The following is a 17,865-nucleotide window of genomic DNA, read 5'->3' on the forward strand; positions in this document are numbered from 1 at the left end:
CTCCTGATACTGTAAATCAGGCAGGTGTGTGCCCACATTTTTCTTCCTTGATTTTGGTGCAGTGCTCTCTTGCAGGTCCTATCAAACACATTATCCACTGTATCAGAGGAGTCACATGATAAATGGCAACTCCTGTTGTCCGTGCTTCCCCAGGGAGGTAGAGGAGAAACAAAGGATTCTAGTTATTATCATTATGTGATAAAATTGAAAAGAAAAAAAAAAATCTCTTTGGATTATCAGAGAAAGCTCATCACTTCAAAACTTGGGAACACAAGAACACAGTTCACAATCCATTAGAAATTTCTGTGCCAGGATGATGTTATGTGCTTTTAGTTAAAACATCAATAACTTTTCAGAGATCTTTCTTTTATTTCTGTAGATAATTAAGGAGCTGAAAGATGAAGACTGGAATATGGGCAATATTGTGCATACATTAACAAACAGACGGTATGAAGAAAAATACATTGCTTATGCAGAGAGTCACGACCAGGTATTTTCAGCTGTTTGTTTGTTCATAAGCAAGTAAAAGATCTTGTTTAGAGGCTTGGTGGGCTTTATTTTTTAAAGATGAAAAAGGAGTTGAGAAGGATGGCAAGAATTTCAGAAATAGGTAGATTTGGGCTACTGCTCTTTTTTTTTTTTTACCTTTTTGTTTTTTGGTGGTTTTTGGTTGCTATTTTTTTGTTTGTTTGTTTCTGGGGTTTTTTTGTTTTGTTGGTTTGTTTCCTTTTCTTGTTTTTGTTGTTTGGGGGGGGTTTTTTATTTTTTTTGGTTTTGCTGTGTTTTTATTTTGCGATAAAAATCCTTCATTTTCCTAAAGGAATCCTTCCTGGAGTGCATGGGTAGTTGGTTTTCAGTTTTATTTTATTTTTAAGAGACAAGTCAAAGGTGTATAACCCATACTTTTGAAAATCCAGTTTCTGTTAAGTAAGCTGGAACACTACTTATGATAAGGGTAAACAATATCCCAATTTAAGAAATTTGTTTGTAACTTGGATTGCAAACATCCTCTTTTGAGACCTAAATGAAATATTCTGTAACAGTCTGGTTGAAACCACAGCAATTGTAATAGTTCTTTGTGTGGAAAAATGAAAAAGTAATAACAAAAAAGTGGATAACACTCATCTCCCACAATCTTTTTAACCCTTGTTTCTGAAGAGTCAGCAAACACGTAATTTGGGAATTGTGAAATTAGGAGTTTTAAATGTTTTATTAGAAAATGGATATTTTATTTAAGTAACTTATCTTCAACTCTTTCCTTTACATAGTAGAGGTTGATATTTTAATTCCTGTACTTTCAACAATGAATGTCAACAGAAGTGTCCGAAACGAGTTGTATACTTTAAGAAGTGCATTCTGAGTTTACCATTCATTATATCCATTTTGTGTACCTATTTACATTCTAATCTCAGAGTCTGTTGCAGTGTTCATTTAATGCATTCTTCTGGTAAAGAACTTCAGAAATTACTTGGAAATGCATATTTTTCTATGATAAGCTGCTTTCATCAAAACTGATCCTTCACCCTAAAACATGACATAAAACATTACTGTTGCTGTTCTTTTATTTCATGCTGATTTTTAGCAATTGAGTTGTTTTCCATATCACTATGAAATTTCAGTTTAGAATGTCATACTTTGGGAAAAAATCTCATTATTTTAAATGAAAATAAAACAATGATTACGGATGTACATCAGGCTGATGTGTGAAAAGTAGGATAGAGAAACAAAAAGGAAGTGTAGATAAAATTCAGTCTAAAGATGTCTGGAGTGATGCATGTGAGGGTACAATCCTGGTTTCTTACATGATGTAATGGGCTAGGAGCTGGCTGTTGCCAGTCAGAGTACAAGGCCTTGTGGTTATAAGGAGAGTGTGAAAACAGCAACTCCAAAGCTAATAGCTGTCAAAAAAGCGGATGCAGTCCTGGAATTATTATGAGTGGAATGGAGCAAAGAGCACCATCAGTATGCCACTGCAGTCTTTCATGGTTTGTGTGCATCTTGAGTGTTGGAGGCAGGTTTGGTCCTGTATCTTAAAGGATATACTGGAAAAAATGCTGTGAGAGAGGAATAGCAGCTGCAGATTGATTTTCATAAGAAAAAAACTAAACAGAGTAAGATTCTTTGGGGTAGCAAAGAGATCATTGAAGGAGGAAATACATCCATTTATAAAATCCCAGCTGCCACAGAAAGCACTTAGCTTCTCTTCCAATGGAAAGATTAGGGGATATTAAATGGCAGTAACAAATGCCACATTCTGAGTCCAGAAAATAGTTGTTCATTGCAGTCTTCAGTCTTGTCATTGTTGCATAGGGATTTTTTTTCCCTTTAAATAAACTATTTTTTACTTAAGGGAATAATCTAGATATGCTGTTATATTGTCAGTTGGAAAATGAAAGGATGATGGTGCTTTTCAGCTAGACCTGTTTACAATCCATCTGTATCTCTGGAATTTAGTAGGTTTTCCTTCAAGAGTATGAAATAAGAATTGGTCTAATTGAACAAAAATCAGCTATTTAAATATAAATGCTCCAAAATGTTTTTAACTACCTGCCTACTAATACATAGAGTAGCATTTTGTGGCCTTTCTCAAGTAGCAAGTTAGTAATTCAGCTTTTTCTTTTGTGTGAAATCACAGAAAACCAATCACATTCTTGACTGCATGTAAATGAATCCTTCATACTCACTCTGCATATCTAAATCAGAGTTTTGTTACTACCCAATTATTTTTGCATTCCAAGGACTTTTGCTTTAGACGTTTGCTTTCTTATTTTCTGTGTTTCCTATAAAAATTCCCAAATGGTCACTTTTCACTCACTGAGTTGATGCTGATGTTTCACATTTGATATCTGTAGGTGAAAGAGTTCTTAGAAGTAATTATGCAGTTTGATCCCATCAGGTGAAATGTAGGGCCAGGGGTTAGGCAGTGGCCGGTCCATTATCATGTACACTCAATCCAGGAGCCCCAGTAAGGGAGGGAGGATGGCAAGGGGAAAACAGACAATTGGGGCTGACACCAACTCAGCTCATGGACATCCCTGCCTCAGTTTACATCTTTCAGTTTTTGTCAGCAGATGAGATCTATATTGCACATCACCCAATGCACAGATGCAGTGATCAGAATGTAGGGTCACCGTGACCTGATGGGCAGTGGCAGGATGTTTCCTTCAGGAACAGGGGCTGTATCATGCACACTGAGCCACGTCCTTGTTCCTCAGCAATCTTGCAAGTCCTCCCCATACTGACCTCCTGCTTTAAAAAAATAAATAAAAGATTTAGAAACAGTTCTATTACACCCAAGGGTTTTCTTCAGTGTCTTTTTGAACTGTTCTAGGCACTGGTTGGTGATAAGACACTGGCCTTTCGCCTGATGGATGCAGAGATGTACACAAACATGAGTGTGCTCATGCCTCTGACGCCAGTTATTGATCGTGGGATACAGCTTCATAAAATGATTCGTCTCATTACTCATGCACTTGGAGGAGAGAGCTATCTGAACTTCATGGGTAAGTAATCTCAGGAAAAAGTCTCTCATTTTCTCATCTACAGAATGCGTGGCAGGGAAATAAAGTGATCTGACATCATCTTACATCCACAGTATTTATCACAGTGCTGAAATTTGGAGCATAAATGCTTTTATAGATTTATTACAAAAGGTAATATGCGTTGTTTTTCTGTCTGTAAGATGCATTATAAGACAAGAAAATAAAATCAAGATGGTTCCTAACTGTAAGAGAAATAACTTTTACAACTCAGACTAGTATTTTAAGTGCTGTTCTGCAAGTTTGTCAGGTGGTGAGCTGTGGCTCATGCAGCTGGGTTGAATTTCATCTCTATTCTTTTACACCCCTAAATTTTTTAGGGTAACAGTGAATTTACTGAAGATAGCTCTGTGCTTATTTCAGTAATTAATTGTCAGGAAGCAGTCTGGAATCAGTTGACTTATTTCCTTCCTTCTTAGTGCTTAATGAGGTAGGCAAGGACAAATCACAGACAAAGGAGGCACATTCTGCTATCCAAGCACAGAAATTGTAAGTTAGTGGTACTTTCTTCTGGTCCATAAGCTGTAAAATAAAACTGTTGCATTACTTCCTAAACATGGTTGCTACAAGAAAGTTCAATTGTTAGTCTAATTTAATCAGCAAGTTACAGTTTCATGTCGTCATCTTAAAAGTTCAATGTTCTTAACTTCATCCAAAATTCCAAAGCTGTTTGTGTTGTTTTTTACCACATTCAGTCCTGTAATATCTTTGCAAAATAGTTCTTACTTTAGAGTAAAAATATTGTAATATGGTCTGACTAGTTCTGTATAGCAGTTGGGATAGTCTCATGGGGAAAAAAAAGACTGAAAGCCTGCTACAAAATCACCATCTCAGTTTTCTGATAATGTAACACTTGAAAATTATGGAAATTTTAGCTTAGTATTGTCTTCTATTTTTGTGGTTAAATGTTTTGTTATATAAAGTCTAAGGGGACTGCTGGAAGTACACTGCTCTTCTTCCATAACGGTGTATTTAACATCATATTTTCTGATTAACAAAATGACAGACATAAGACAATGGCAACACTGGATTTAAGCATGCCTGTACTGGTATATGTTCTCTTTCTTTGTATTAGGAGAAGATTCAGAAAATACTGTGTTGATTTTCTTAAAAATAATTGAAGCAACTTTGGTACAGAACAAATTAATTCACTATATGCATACCAGTAAAACTATTATTTCCAATAAAATGCAGGGTTGGTTTTTTCTTTCTTAAGATGAAGAAGAGTTAATGAAATGAATATTTATGATATGTGCAATCAGATACCAAAATGTTCAAGGTATGAGGTGTCTGCTTCCATCCAAACTAGTGGTACTACAATAGTTAAGGAGGCAGGTGTTTACAAAATACTCCAGCTAAACTGCAGGTGTCTTCGCCCCAGATTGACTTAGTAAGATTAGAAATATAATCAGTAATGCAATATGGCATGTTAAATCCAGTGTGTCAATGCTGGCTGATTGAGCAATTAATATTGGGTATCTCTGAGTACTGCAAATGGTTCAGTAACTATATTATAGTTTGCTGTATGTAAAAGGTGAAAAGACTGTAATAACTGTTGGAGGAGAAACCATATAAATTCAGAATGCTGTGGATTTAAAATTCATGTAGCAACGTACTATCTAGTTAAGCAAATAAAGTGACAAATGAGTTCTTAACTTGCAGGTTTGTGTGAATGCAAAAGGTAAGAAAGAGAAGCCTCCTGTGGGGTGGGGGAAGGAGTGGAAATCTTTCACAATGCCTGGAGAAGGCATTCCAGGTGCCTCTGTTCTTCCCTAGGTCCTTCTGTTAAGAATCTTGCCCCTTCTGTCTCTGAAAACACAGCAAAGAAACACCCTGCTTTCTGAATGCTTTGTTCACCTTAAGGAAGAGCAAACCTCATCTAAAAAATGTTGTGTCAGGAGTGGAAATCTGTGTTCTCAAATATATCCTGGAATTTCTCTTTGAAGATCTGGAATAATATTTAATTAGACACATGTTGGAGCATCGTTTGGGCTCCATATGTGCAAGCAGATTCCTGTTGGTAGAAGTTGTGCATCAAACACTAATTGTGGCTTTCTCTCATCTTTCTCACTTTTCACACTGTCTTCTGTGTTCTCTGTCCTTCTTATATGTATCTCTAAGAAACCACTGCAAAAATCCTGGAAGTTGTGATTCTGTTTTTCATGTTTCTGGATGTTTAATTTTCACTGGAGGCTTTTATTTTTCTTCCCACTTGCTTATATCCCAGTATTGGCAATGAGTGATGTATGCAAACCTTAATGTGGATAGGAAAGTTCTGTTGTTTCACTAAATTGGTTCCCTTGTAACAAAAACCTTTGGGAGTATTCTTTCCTCCAGTCTGTGTTTTGGTTTTATGTGCAGCTTTCCAAGTGATCTCTTGGGCTTCGTGTGTGCATCTGGCATGGAAGACTTAACCTAGATAGGGAAAAACTCCATATGCTTGGCTGAAAATGATAAACGTCCTGTTGCAGTGAATGCACTCTCTGGGAGGCCAGTTTGTTTCATAGTAATAGTAAAAAAGTAGCAATTGTTTTGAAACTTTGCTGTGTCTAAATTCTCTTCTTTCAGAGCAGGTAGAAAGCAACAATCCCAATATAGCTGTAGTTTGTGCAACCCAGCTCCTGTTTTAGACTGATGTTAATACTGAGACAGACCAGTTACGAGTCAGAAGTTGTCACAGAGTTTTAGGAAATCACAAAAATTCCAAGTTCTTCTACACAATGCTTTAGTTAGGAGCACATATGTTTGCTTCTTAAGGGGTTTCTTTCTTTACTAATTTTCTATGAAGACCTTGACATAGACAATGCACATTTAAATGTCTGAACTTTAATGACACTTATAGGCTCAAGCAGTTACAATGTGTGTATATTAAATAGTGGAAGTAGTATTTTTAATTGTAAATAATAAAAACCTCTCTCTTCCTACTCAAGTATTTTTATTTGTAATTATATTGGAATACCATGCACATCTAATTAACTTAAAACCAGAAAAGTATATGCAAAAATATTTAGAGCCATAGATCTCTGTCCTCCCTAATATCAGGATTTGAAAACAAATCCAAAATAAAAACTTTGTATCTCACTGAAATTCTTAATTGTCAATTTTAGTCCTCTACAAAGTAACAAAAGGGCTTGAGATTGAGCGAAATTCCTCAATCACTAAACAAGGACTAGAAGAAGTTGTTATAAGACTTCTAGAGTATTACAAGAATCTTCTGATCTCAGCTTGAAAATAAAGCAACCACTGTTGTTACCCAGCAATGCTTAACTTCAGTGTAAAGACTCATACATATTTCCTGACAATAATACTTGAACTTACCACTACAAAACTGTTCTGTCTCTGCATCCTTGCATTTTCTTTTTGCTTCATTTTTCATTCTGCCCCTGAAGACAAGCTGTAGACAACGGTAATTGCTGTTCTTTAAATGTTCCTTTTCTATTTTCTTGTTCATTGCATGTGCCCTGCACTTAGGGAAACCCTGCAGGAGGTGTAAAACAGCTGTGCCAGTTCTTCAGAGGACTTATTTCCATGGTCTCTCCTTGTCTTGCAAGATATATCTGTGTCTAGATTTAGACAAGCAAGAGTAGTTGTTTTAATGCCTTGAATATACATACCCAAAATAGCATTTTGGGTCCTTTAGATCCTTCATTGCACAAATACTTACTGTTTTATGCCACTATAGGGTCTTGCTTTTCATCTTGCTAACAATAATTTCCTTGGTTCTTTTTTGTTTGTTTGTTTGAAATTGGCTTAAGCTCAAATCTATTGATTTAAATGGAGATTAGTTCCTACATGAACTTCTAGTACTATTTTTCATGACTCTCCCATAGTAAAACAACTCTTAATTAAGACTCCAGAGGCCAAGTTTCACTCCCTGAAAAACAACTTCTGAGACTATATATGTATATATATATATATAAATATATCAATATATAGCTAGGAAGTGATTTGAAGTAACTAGAACATTTTTTGCCATCATGAGCACTGACTGATGATGTTACTGTTTGGGTTGACGTTTACCTGTTTCAGTACTATCAAAGTTGTCTGTTAAGTTTCCTCTTTCCCACTTGTTAATTCATTTACTCAGTAGTTCTATCCACCTTCTATAATCTTAGGGTGTTTTGCATGCACCAAAAGTGGTTTCTTGTGATGAGACCTTGTTCTTTCTTTACCCTTAAAAATAAAATGCTATGCATCATCTATTCCTCAGTATTTTAGAGAGAGAAACTTAGATATTTTTTCAGCTACTTACTTTTAAATTAAGGAATTTCATAACAGCAGGCTCTTGAAAAAATATTGACAAACAAGAAAAGGAATGGTACAAAAACTGTATTAGTAGCACCAATATCAGTGTGAGAAAGGTGTGTACCATTTTTTTTGAGAATATTAATTAAAAACCTGAAATAAAAATGATACAGTGATATAAATAGGAATGGTACTTTAAACAGAATTTGAACCACTATTTTATTGCTACCCATTCTAGGTGAAAAAGGAGTTGTATCAAGAACAAGGATATTTAGCTTAAACCTAAGGGAGTTTGGTTCCCTTTGGCATGTTGCATTTTTACATTTTCTTCTGATCACTTTCTTATGCTTCTTACATCTGTGCACTGGTAACAGGGTGACTTTTTAGACCATCACCTAAAGAGTGGCCTTTGGAGAGCAGATGCTCTTCAAACTTGCTCAGTTCAGTCAACTCCTCTTGATAAGCAGCCTTGAAGTGCTCACTTGGTACAGGCTGCAGCTTTAGGAGAGGTGGTTTGAAGTCATCCTTCTTAGTATGCTTGCCTAGGATAGGTGACAAATGTCCTGCCAGTCCCAGGGGGTGCTTTAATTCCCTGGCAGCCTGACAGAAAACAATTATGTTCCCTTAAAGGTAAAAAACAAGGGTGTAATCTGAAATCATCCCTGCAGTTTCTCAGAGACTTAGTGACAGACCACCTACAACTTTGTTGCATAATCCCCCATATGCAGCCCCACTCACAACTTGGGTTGGGCAGTGGCAGTGGGCAGAATCCAAATTTATCTATTAGGCTTCATTAATCACTTTGACAGTTTCTTCTGCAAGGCCTAGAGGTGCAAAAAAACCCAACACCTTGTAACTGAAGCACAATGTCATAATGCCTTATTTGTTTTATGTTAATATTTGTTCATTTAGAGTTGATTGAAACAAGCTTCATTGCTACACTTGCTCAAAACACATTAGAGTGACTGGAAGAAAAGCAATTAAAGAGAGAGACTGTCTCATAATTTAAAACTCAATATCCCACAGACCTGTCTTATCCCACCTCTCTTCACAAATTAAGTATGTCCAAATATTAGGAATCTGTTGTGGGAGTTGATTGTACATCCTCCTGGAAAGTGTCGGGAATAAAGCACTATACATGTGTGTATGTTATTCAAATAAATAAATAAAATTATTAGCAGCAGCAGTCTGGATGTGATGGTGTATCCATGTCCACACTATGACCTCTCAAGGCAGAAACCTTGAAACAGAAACCTTCATAGCCAGCAGCATCCTCAGAACTGCTTGAGAATCAACAGTTGCTGCAAGTGAGTTGATGGACTGAAATCCAGGTAGGATTTTCCAGGATTGTAGAGGGAATAGCCTTAATTGAGGTCACTGACATGAGTGGTACTTTATTTTTCTCTGAGTAATGCTGATGTTTCCTGAGTTTGTACCCACATCTGCTGGGTATTGGATATGACTGCATTACCAGTGGAGAAGATTTGTAGTGTATCAAGGCATTCTGACATCATGCTTACAAGGTATTGGGCTTTTTTAAGGATGAGACTGCTATTTTTTTTAAATTTTATTTATTTAATTTATCAATATGCTTATTGGCATCATTTAACCATGAAATACTGCTGTTGAAACTTCTGCTAGTGTCTCAAGCCTTGTGCCTAGGGCTCCATCTGTTGCCTTGAATGTTGTATGATTTGTACAGCTCATGCTTCAGACTTGTGACATCTCCTCTACCAGTGTGTGAATGCATGCAGCCTGGTCTGCTAATATAATACTTGATGTTATATGAGGGCTTGCTAAAGAATAATGAATGAAGTTGTAAAATAAATCTCAAAGTTATTGGAGTTACAAGAGTTCTATTTCTGTTTGTATGACAGCCTTCATTTTTGCTTTATTGTTGTTTTATTTGTTGTTTTGAAGAACACAGAAATAGGCCTCTATATATTTTTATTTTATATAACTTTACACTATATATTATAACTGTACTATGTATTAAAGCTTTCAGCACAGATTTTTAGAGGAATTTCTCTTTTCAGTTGTTTAAAAATGCGATTTATTACAGAAATTATGAAAAAAATCATATTATGAAAAGCTTTTTTCACACCTTGATTTCTGACTCTACAGGACATGGCTATTATTCTCTCCTGACATAATTGTGTTTGTTTGGTGATTTGTTCTTTCCATAACTATAAGATTCAGAATTTATTTACAGTAAACTACAATTAAAGTATTTACAAATGACATTGATTAGTTTTACTTAGATGTCTTTTATGGAAAAATATAATTAAAGATAGATCCAAAGACTGCAATAATCTGACCAAATTGTATTTTGTTTTCATTTTCTTGATGTTAAATTCAAATACATTTAAAATCAACAGATTTACCTGACTTTTAGACTTTCTTGCTTTTTTTAAATTCAGAATGCAAGCTCTGTAGTAAAAGCTCTGTCATAAAAATGCATCTTAAATTTCTTGGGAGTTGTGCATATAAACACAGAGTTTTGTATGTAAGAATCTGTTTTGATTAGACTTTAGGCATTGTACGAAATTAAGATTTGAGTAAAAGACAATATATTTGCCTAGTAGGATGGAACTGCTAAGTTTTTAAAATTTGATAATATATAGAAAATTTTTTTGTATCTACATATGCAAATTTCTATATTTGTGCATAAAGGTTTCTTCACTCGATGATTCATTGTGTAAGCAATTAAACGTAGCCATTTTAGACTTTCTATGTTGTGGCTAACTTTGATTCAAACGAAATGCTTTGAATATCTTCTGTTTATATACTCTTGAAGTTCTTTAAACTCTTACATATTACAATTACTTTAAAAATAGCATAAAGCTTGGTTCACTCTATGAACAATTTGTTAATCATTAGTGCTTCAAAAGAGCCTTTGCATTGTAAGGTGGTGTGAGCTGATTTTGCTCAGACTTCGAGTGCTCTGGGTCCTTGGTTGAAAGACATAATGCAAAACTGAAAGGAAATTAAAAATACTTTCAGATTTTCAAGTATTTTTTCAAGATTTTTAAATTGATCTGTTGATAAAACTGAAGTCCAGTATTCAGGTCTCCATTATAATTTACCTTTTTGAGAGAGATATAGACTTGTTTGGGGGGATTTTCTCTCTGTTGTACCTTCTTCAATAAGTTCTTGTAATAACATGTAGTTTTCACACAGAACTTGGCCTCTGCCATGTCACAAAGCAGATGAGTAAAGTTAATTTCTGAGTTTATCAGTGTCATTAATGAAATGCTTAGTGCAGGAGGTCACTCATTTCCTGGATGCCACGTGTCTACAGGAGTGTTGCACCTGATAAAAACTAAATCTATGCTAGAAGTTTATGTGTAAGAGCAGGGAAAAAAGAGTAAGCAGGCAGGGGTAAATATGACATGGATGTTAAAGCTTTTGTCTTTTCTCCCTACTGCTCACTGTACTTCATGCACTTTTGATGCTGATAATTTATCAGTACTTGTTCTAAGTTACTTATTTCTGAAACTCCCAGTGCTGAAAAGAAGCCGCAGCAGCCTCTTACCACACCCAGATATGTTTTACTTCTGCTTTTTGCAGTCTGTCTGTACTCAGAAGTCTGGAAAGGGCTGAGAGAAAAATGGAACTATTTTGTTCAAAGCCATCTACCAAAGAGCAAAAAATTTCTTTCTGATTATACTTTGTAGACTGGTTTTAAAAGAGATAGAGAGAGATGATCCAAATCAAGTAATTGAGCAACATCAGACTCTAGTGAGCTGGTGCAGGAGCATGCAGAGGAATCTGTTAATCACAAGCCTGTCTCTGGTGACACACTGCTCTTTCTCAGACTGGTTTTGGGCAGTGCAGAGCCAGATAGAATTAAACCCCATGTGTTACTCCATAAGGAATTCCTGGTTTGAGACATGAACTGAGCAGGTGACATTTTGTATTTGTAAAGTCTGAAGAATAGATCATTAGGCGTATATTCCAATTTGGGTTTTAATGCGTGCAGTTGAGGTAATTTGAAATGAGTTCATCTCAGTAGTGTCATTAATTCCTCAAATCAATGTAGCTTAAGCTGAGATAACACTTTGTGATGACATTGGAATAAAAAAATAGGCGTCTTTATGTGTTCAAGAGCTTATTTTCACAAGATGTTATTAGCTTAAAATCTTCTCATTGTCCCAATTTTTTTGAGGCCATCAATCCAACACACACAGAGGAATTTGCTAGAATGAGAATTTGAGCAACATTGTAGTTAAATTTGCATTGATCTTCAAGAGACAAGGTATTTTCTGTTTTTCCTGAGAAGTGGTAAAGTCTGCAGAGCAAAGCATATTAGCACTAGAACATCTTAGAGAAATGTTGACCTGTCTTTCTCAGATGTCCTTTGAGATCTTCAATTTGAAATTCCATAGAATTGTAGAATGTTTTGGGTTGGAAGGGAAACAACAAAAAGATCATCTTAAACATTATCTAGTTCCATCCCTCCTGCCATGGGCTGGGGCACTTCACTAGACCAGGTTGCTCTGAGCCCCATCCAGCCTGGCCTTGGATAATTCCAGAGATGGGGCATCCACAACCTCTCTGGACAACTTCTCCAGTGTCTCACCACGCTCACAATAAAGAATTTCTTGCTAATATCTGATCTAAATACACCCTCTTTCTTAAAACTGTGTGGGCATCAGGTGTCACTGGAATGTATCACAACATGCTTTGTCTTGGAGCTACATTTCTGTTGTAATTTGTTATAACCTTGTTGAAGTTTGGAAAAAGTGCTTGAAAGCACTCTAACTCACTTGGTGTGCTTCCATGTGGCAAGACATTTAATGGAAAAATGTTCTTATATAGTATCAGTCACAGAGAGGTAGCTGAGTGCTGGTGTTGGAGGGAGGAGAGGTGTGCAAGGTAGGACGAGGATCAGGACAGTGGGAGGGTGAAGGCAGTGCACAGTCAGGTTGGTGTTGAACTGAGGGCGCCATTAGCCCACGGCAGTCACTTTATCTTTCCAGCTAAAAAGATGCATTCCTATACATAATTCAGGGTAATATTTTTTTCTGTGAGCTCATGGAAATCAAGAGAATAGAGTGGAAATGAGGTATTTTAGTTTTACTTCAGAGTTAAGTGTTATGAGGTTAATCTTGAGTATGAACACAGAGCTGATTTTAGTAAGCTTTCAAGAAGGGAGAGGTGGAATTTATAGTGGAGTAAATTAGAAAGGGAGTTTATGAAGACAATAAAATTACTTTTGGCTGAAAAGGAAATGAATTTTGTTGGAGGGGGATTGCTTTTGGGGTTTTGTTTGATCTTTTTGTTTTTCCATATAGTCCAGGTACCTTTTGAGTTGGAATGCCTTGTTGAATATAAACCACTTCTATCTTAAAGCACAACTTAAAAGTGCAGGGCAGGAGGAGTAACAGGGCAAGTGACTAATGTCTCAAGGAGAACAGGATTATTCACAAAGCCAAAAGTATTATTGCAGTCTTTTTACAGCTAGAAGCTTAGAAACTTCTACTCAGTTGGGATAAATATTCTGATCTTCTTGTGAAATTCAGAGCAGGTCCTGCAAGCAAGGTATTTTCATAGAAATCTTCTCAAGTGGCATTTTTAGAGAGATTATTTAAAAGCAATCTAGTAATCCACTCACTCCTGATTTAAGAGTCAATCCATAGACTATGAAACAGCTCCCTTAAGCCTCTCTTTTTTTTTTAATCCAGCTAACTGCTAATACAAAATACTGCAGGAAAGGCTGGATCGTCTTGATGGTTGTATTATAGGGCAACTCTTTGCGCAGCTTAAGCTCACAACCTTTATCTTCATAGTGGAGAAATGCATGGTCTTATTTCAAAACACTAATGGGGGGAAAAAAGGATATCTGGTGGAAAATACTAACCTGTGTTAACGTACACTCTTGGATTGGCAGCATGCTTTTCCACTATTTATCTTGAGCTCCTAAAAACAAACAAAAAACTTGGTTCAAGCTGAGCTGTTCTTGTTTATTTTCACAATGGGTTATTTATTGTAGTTCCTAATGGCTGCCACCATTTTAGCAAGCGAGGAATTGCACACAATATTGCTGGAAGGGAAAAGTGCAGATGTCTGAACATGGGTGGACTTCCATAACTCACATTTTTCTTTCGTCTAACCCAAGATAGTGCAAGTGCTAGTTATTCATAGATACCAAAATATGATGTGAATGTATATTCTATTTTCCATGTCTTCACTTACCATGCTTTTTTCCTCCTTGTGTACTATTTAGCTGTACTTAAACAGCTTTTGTATATCTTCTTGAATATGTGAGTGGTTAATTCTTTAAAACTCTGTAGTTTTCAATACATTTTGTTTAGCTTGGGGAAAAGGAGGCTCAGACATGACCTTATCTCTCTCTACAACCACCTGAGAGGAGTTTTTAGCCAGGTGGGGGTGGTAGGATAAGAAGAAATGCTGTCAAGTTGTGCCAGGGAAAATTTAGGTTAGGTATTAAGAAATTTTGTCACTGAAAGGGTGGTCAGACACTGGTACAGGCTGCCTAGGGAAGGGGTGGAGTCACCATCCCTGGAGGTGTTCATCAGATGTGGTGGCTCTTGGGGGCATGGTTTAGTGGTGGACTTTGCAGATAACTGTAATGATTCTATGACTATTCAAAGACACAAGCTGAGAAGCATGCCAGAGTACTGACATATTAATTTCAATAGATGTAAAGAAAACTTGCCTTATTTGTGCAAATTTCCTCAGTATGTGAAATTTATTGTTCCATTTGGAGAGAGAAAAAAAAAAAAGAGAAAGAAAAATCAATATTGCACTAAGCTTGTTACAGTTCTGGCTGTGACTAGTCTTAGAAATACAGTATAGTTTATTAATATCCTGCTTTCCTATTTATGGGTTGGAAAGGGGTGTCCTGATTAAATGTGAAGCAGGGAGTATCTTCATTTGAAATAGTTTTCATTTCCTGGAGTTCATACATAATTGAAGTTTTCAGAGAAATTGTGAAATTCCCTTTTTGTATTTACTGGTTGCTTTTATATTTGTAGCCCAGGAAGACTGTATTTTTAGGTTTTTAATTCCTACACAGATGGCTATTGCTTGGTTTGTACACTGCACATGAGAGTAGAGAACTAAATCCATTGCTTGCTTCTGGAAACTGAAACACAGGAAGAGGCTTGTAGAAATACATAAAATTTATCTTAGTAAAGGTGCTGTCTACACATCATAGTCTCTCAGTAAGTTTTTGATTTGTGGTTTTTTTTCATTTCCCAGTTTATGAATGGGTGATGTGATCCATGTCTGAGATACCCCGAGGCTGGGCTCAGAGACATGAGAAGTTTTTACTAGGCCCCTGCTAGGGCCCTGTCTGTCTTCTCCCCTCCTGCTGTTACCATGACATAGTAGGTTTTTCAAAGGATATGTTGTTTTCTGACAGTAAAATGTTCCCATTAAGATCTAAATAAGAAAACAAGTATTGGAATAAGCTACCACCATAATGTGGCTGTGTAAAGGAATGAAATGGAACAAAACAAAATGAGTAATGACATTGGCAAATAATTTTTTGCAGATACAAGGTGTAATTTTACTTGTTTCAGAGGATTCTTCTCCCCTTTTTTATAGATAATCCATGTAAAGCATTTATCACTTGAACAAGTTTATTTTTTTAAGGAAAGAACCCACAAAGGAATGAAAAATCATTACTGAGAAATTTCATATGTCCAATTCAAAATGTCTTTGTGCAAGTAATCTCTAATGGGTTCTTGTCTGTGTTTTGTGTTTTGCCTTTGTCATTTTGAATTTCCATAAAGCATTGCTGGAAGGGGAGAGGAGAAATCGTCTTGGTGTTTGTACATATTTGGCTTTCCTCAAACAGTTGTAGCAGCACTTTTCAGACATGGCAGCGGGTCTGGGTTTTTTTTTCTGAGATCAAAGTTTTCTTTTTCCCTTGACAAGGAAGTTTTGTCTTAAAGGCACAAAAAGCATTATGTGCCTAATAGGGTTGCAGTATATTTTCAGCTTGGCCCCTAAAAAAGCTGTATCACTTCTTTGTGTACAGTGCAATGACAGCATGAAGTGGAGTACTTTGAATGCACTCCTATTTCAGTGAATTGAAACACTATTTTTGGAAATGATATTTTGAAAAAATGAATGCATGCATACAGAATAAATTCCAGCAGTTATGTGAAACTTTGGGGTGGGAAAAGGAGCAATACGTATGAACATACATTTTTAGTAAAAAGTTGATCAAGGAAGTTAGAGGTGGCTACCTAAATGAGATGGCTTTTATTACTTTGTATACTAGTTCAGAAGTATTTGTTTCAAAACTGAAAAACAAGTTAAAATTTTATCAAGTTATAAGCAGCTGTAATGTAATCTAGGAATAGTTTCTACTCTGATTCTTATTTATTGGTGTAAATTTGTTTTCTGTCCATTAACTTGGTGTCACAAGAAAAATCTAAAATTTTTAGTTAGTTGTGTCTTGAAAGGCTCACAGCTATGCCTTCAGCTGATTTAGGTCTTGGAGCTAATCTAAATATATTTTGAGCATAATATGAATACTGTCATGTTTGCCTCTGTATATAGCAAATTGTTGAATTTCAAAGCCAGAAGAGATAGCTGTCATCTGCAAATAAAGAAGCATGAGATAATGGAATGAACAGAGGGGATGGCTCATGGTGAACCTCTTTTAACTAGAAGTTGAATCTCAAAAGTTCACAGTTCTAGACTGTTCTTTTACAGCTACTTACTTGTTTCCTAACCTCCTTTGAATAAAGGTATTTGAAAAAAATCATGTGTGAAGACAGATAACCAATCTGACTTCATGATACCTTCCCTTCTCATGGGAATTACTCTGGACAAAAATTAGCGGTCTTGTCTATGAAGACATTTGTTCAGTCATCCCTTTTTTGGTTTCCACCATCCAAAATGCAGCTTTCCCTCCCACCTGCACCACAGGGATGGTGGGGAAGAGCACGGGATCACTTTTCAGTGGTGTGCCCCATACTAGAGTTCTTAATGTACAGGCTATTATGTGTCTGGAGTTACCTATGTAATGTGCCCATCAGCAGGAAATGGAGTGTGTTACTGGGTCTTGGATTTCCCAGTTGTTTGAAAAATTTTCTCTATTAAGCCCTGAAAATTGGTGGACAGAATAGAAAATTGGCAGAAGCTCTGCATGATGATACTCAGAGTACCTCTTAAAAGCTCTTTATCAAATGACCTGTTATTAGGGAGCAAACGTCCATAATCTTTTCTCCAGTCTTTCTGGCTGAGGTGAGAGTGATTACCCAAAGGAATGGGAGTGGAATCATGCCACTTAAGTCAGGGCATATTGTGACTCTTCTGATGTCTCTTAAAGCTGATTTTTAAGGCATGCCCTCTTCAGAAGTACAAGGGAAGGAGAATGTGAAGGAATAACTAAACATGCAGAAAGGGATTTTTTGGCCACAACTGCTTTTTGAGAGGCTATGGTACTATTGCTGAAGTCTGATTTGTTTCTGTATTATGTTTTAAATTTTAATGAACAACTTGTTTTAAGCCTGTTTTCACAATATTGTGAGATTTATTTTTTCCTGTCTCTTTACATAACAAAAACAACAACAGTGACAAAATCCAAACCAAAACAAAACAACAAAAAAACACAAAAAACCCCACAAAAACCCACAAAAAAAGCCCCAAACAAACAAAGAAAAAAAAAAAACCAACACAAAAAAAGTTGAACACCTTCTTGGATTAATGTGCTCAGTTCCTATAGATTTTGGTGCCTGTTTGATAATTCACCTGCTGCTTGCAGCAAAGGTGCCATCAGTACCAATTCCTTTAAGTCCCTTTTTTGTCTGAGCAGTGGTTTTGCTTCAGCTTTCAAAACTGTTGCCTGCTCGTCTGTATCTGAATTATTTCCTTCTCTGTTTTTTTTTTCCTTCTCCCACTTCTCCCTTGTGCTGACACTGGTTAATGTTCAGGTGAGCCAAGACTATCTTTACATTGTGAATCCAGCCCATTTGGTCATCAGTATATGTATAAAGCTCAGGCCCCAGCCTGAACTGTAGCTGCAGTCTCCACAAGCCCACTGTGCCAATCATACTGGAACACCTGCAGTTAGTCTGGTATAACTAATTGTAGATTA

General features: G+C 36.3%; 1 protein-coding gene across 2 annotated transcripts in view; it reads left to right on the top strand.

The window, feature by feature from the left end:
• GBE1 (1,4-alpha-glucan branching enzyme 1) overlaps window positions 1–17,865 on the top strand; it is a 143,417-nt gene that overhangs the window by 95,160 nt on the left and 30,392 nt on the right. For both annotated transcript variants that reach the window (XM_039556091.1, XM_039556094.1), the window contains exons 11-12: window positions 380–490; window positions 3,332–3,503. In XM_039556091.1, the coding sequence (XP_039412025.1) occupies window positions 380–490; window positions 3,332–3,503 (283 nt within the window). The remainder of the gene's footprint in view (window positions 1–379; window positions 491–3,331; window positions 3,504–17,865) is intronic.

Source organism: Corvus cornix, chromosome 1, assembly GCF_000738735.6.
Source record: "Corvus cornix cornix isolate S_Up_H32 chromosome 1, ASM73873v5, whole genome shotgun sequence".
Lineage (NCBI taxonomy): Eukaryota > Metazoa > Chordata > Aves > Passeriformes > Corvidae > Corvus > Corvus cornix.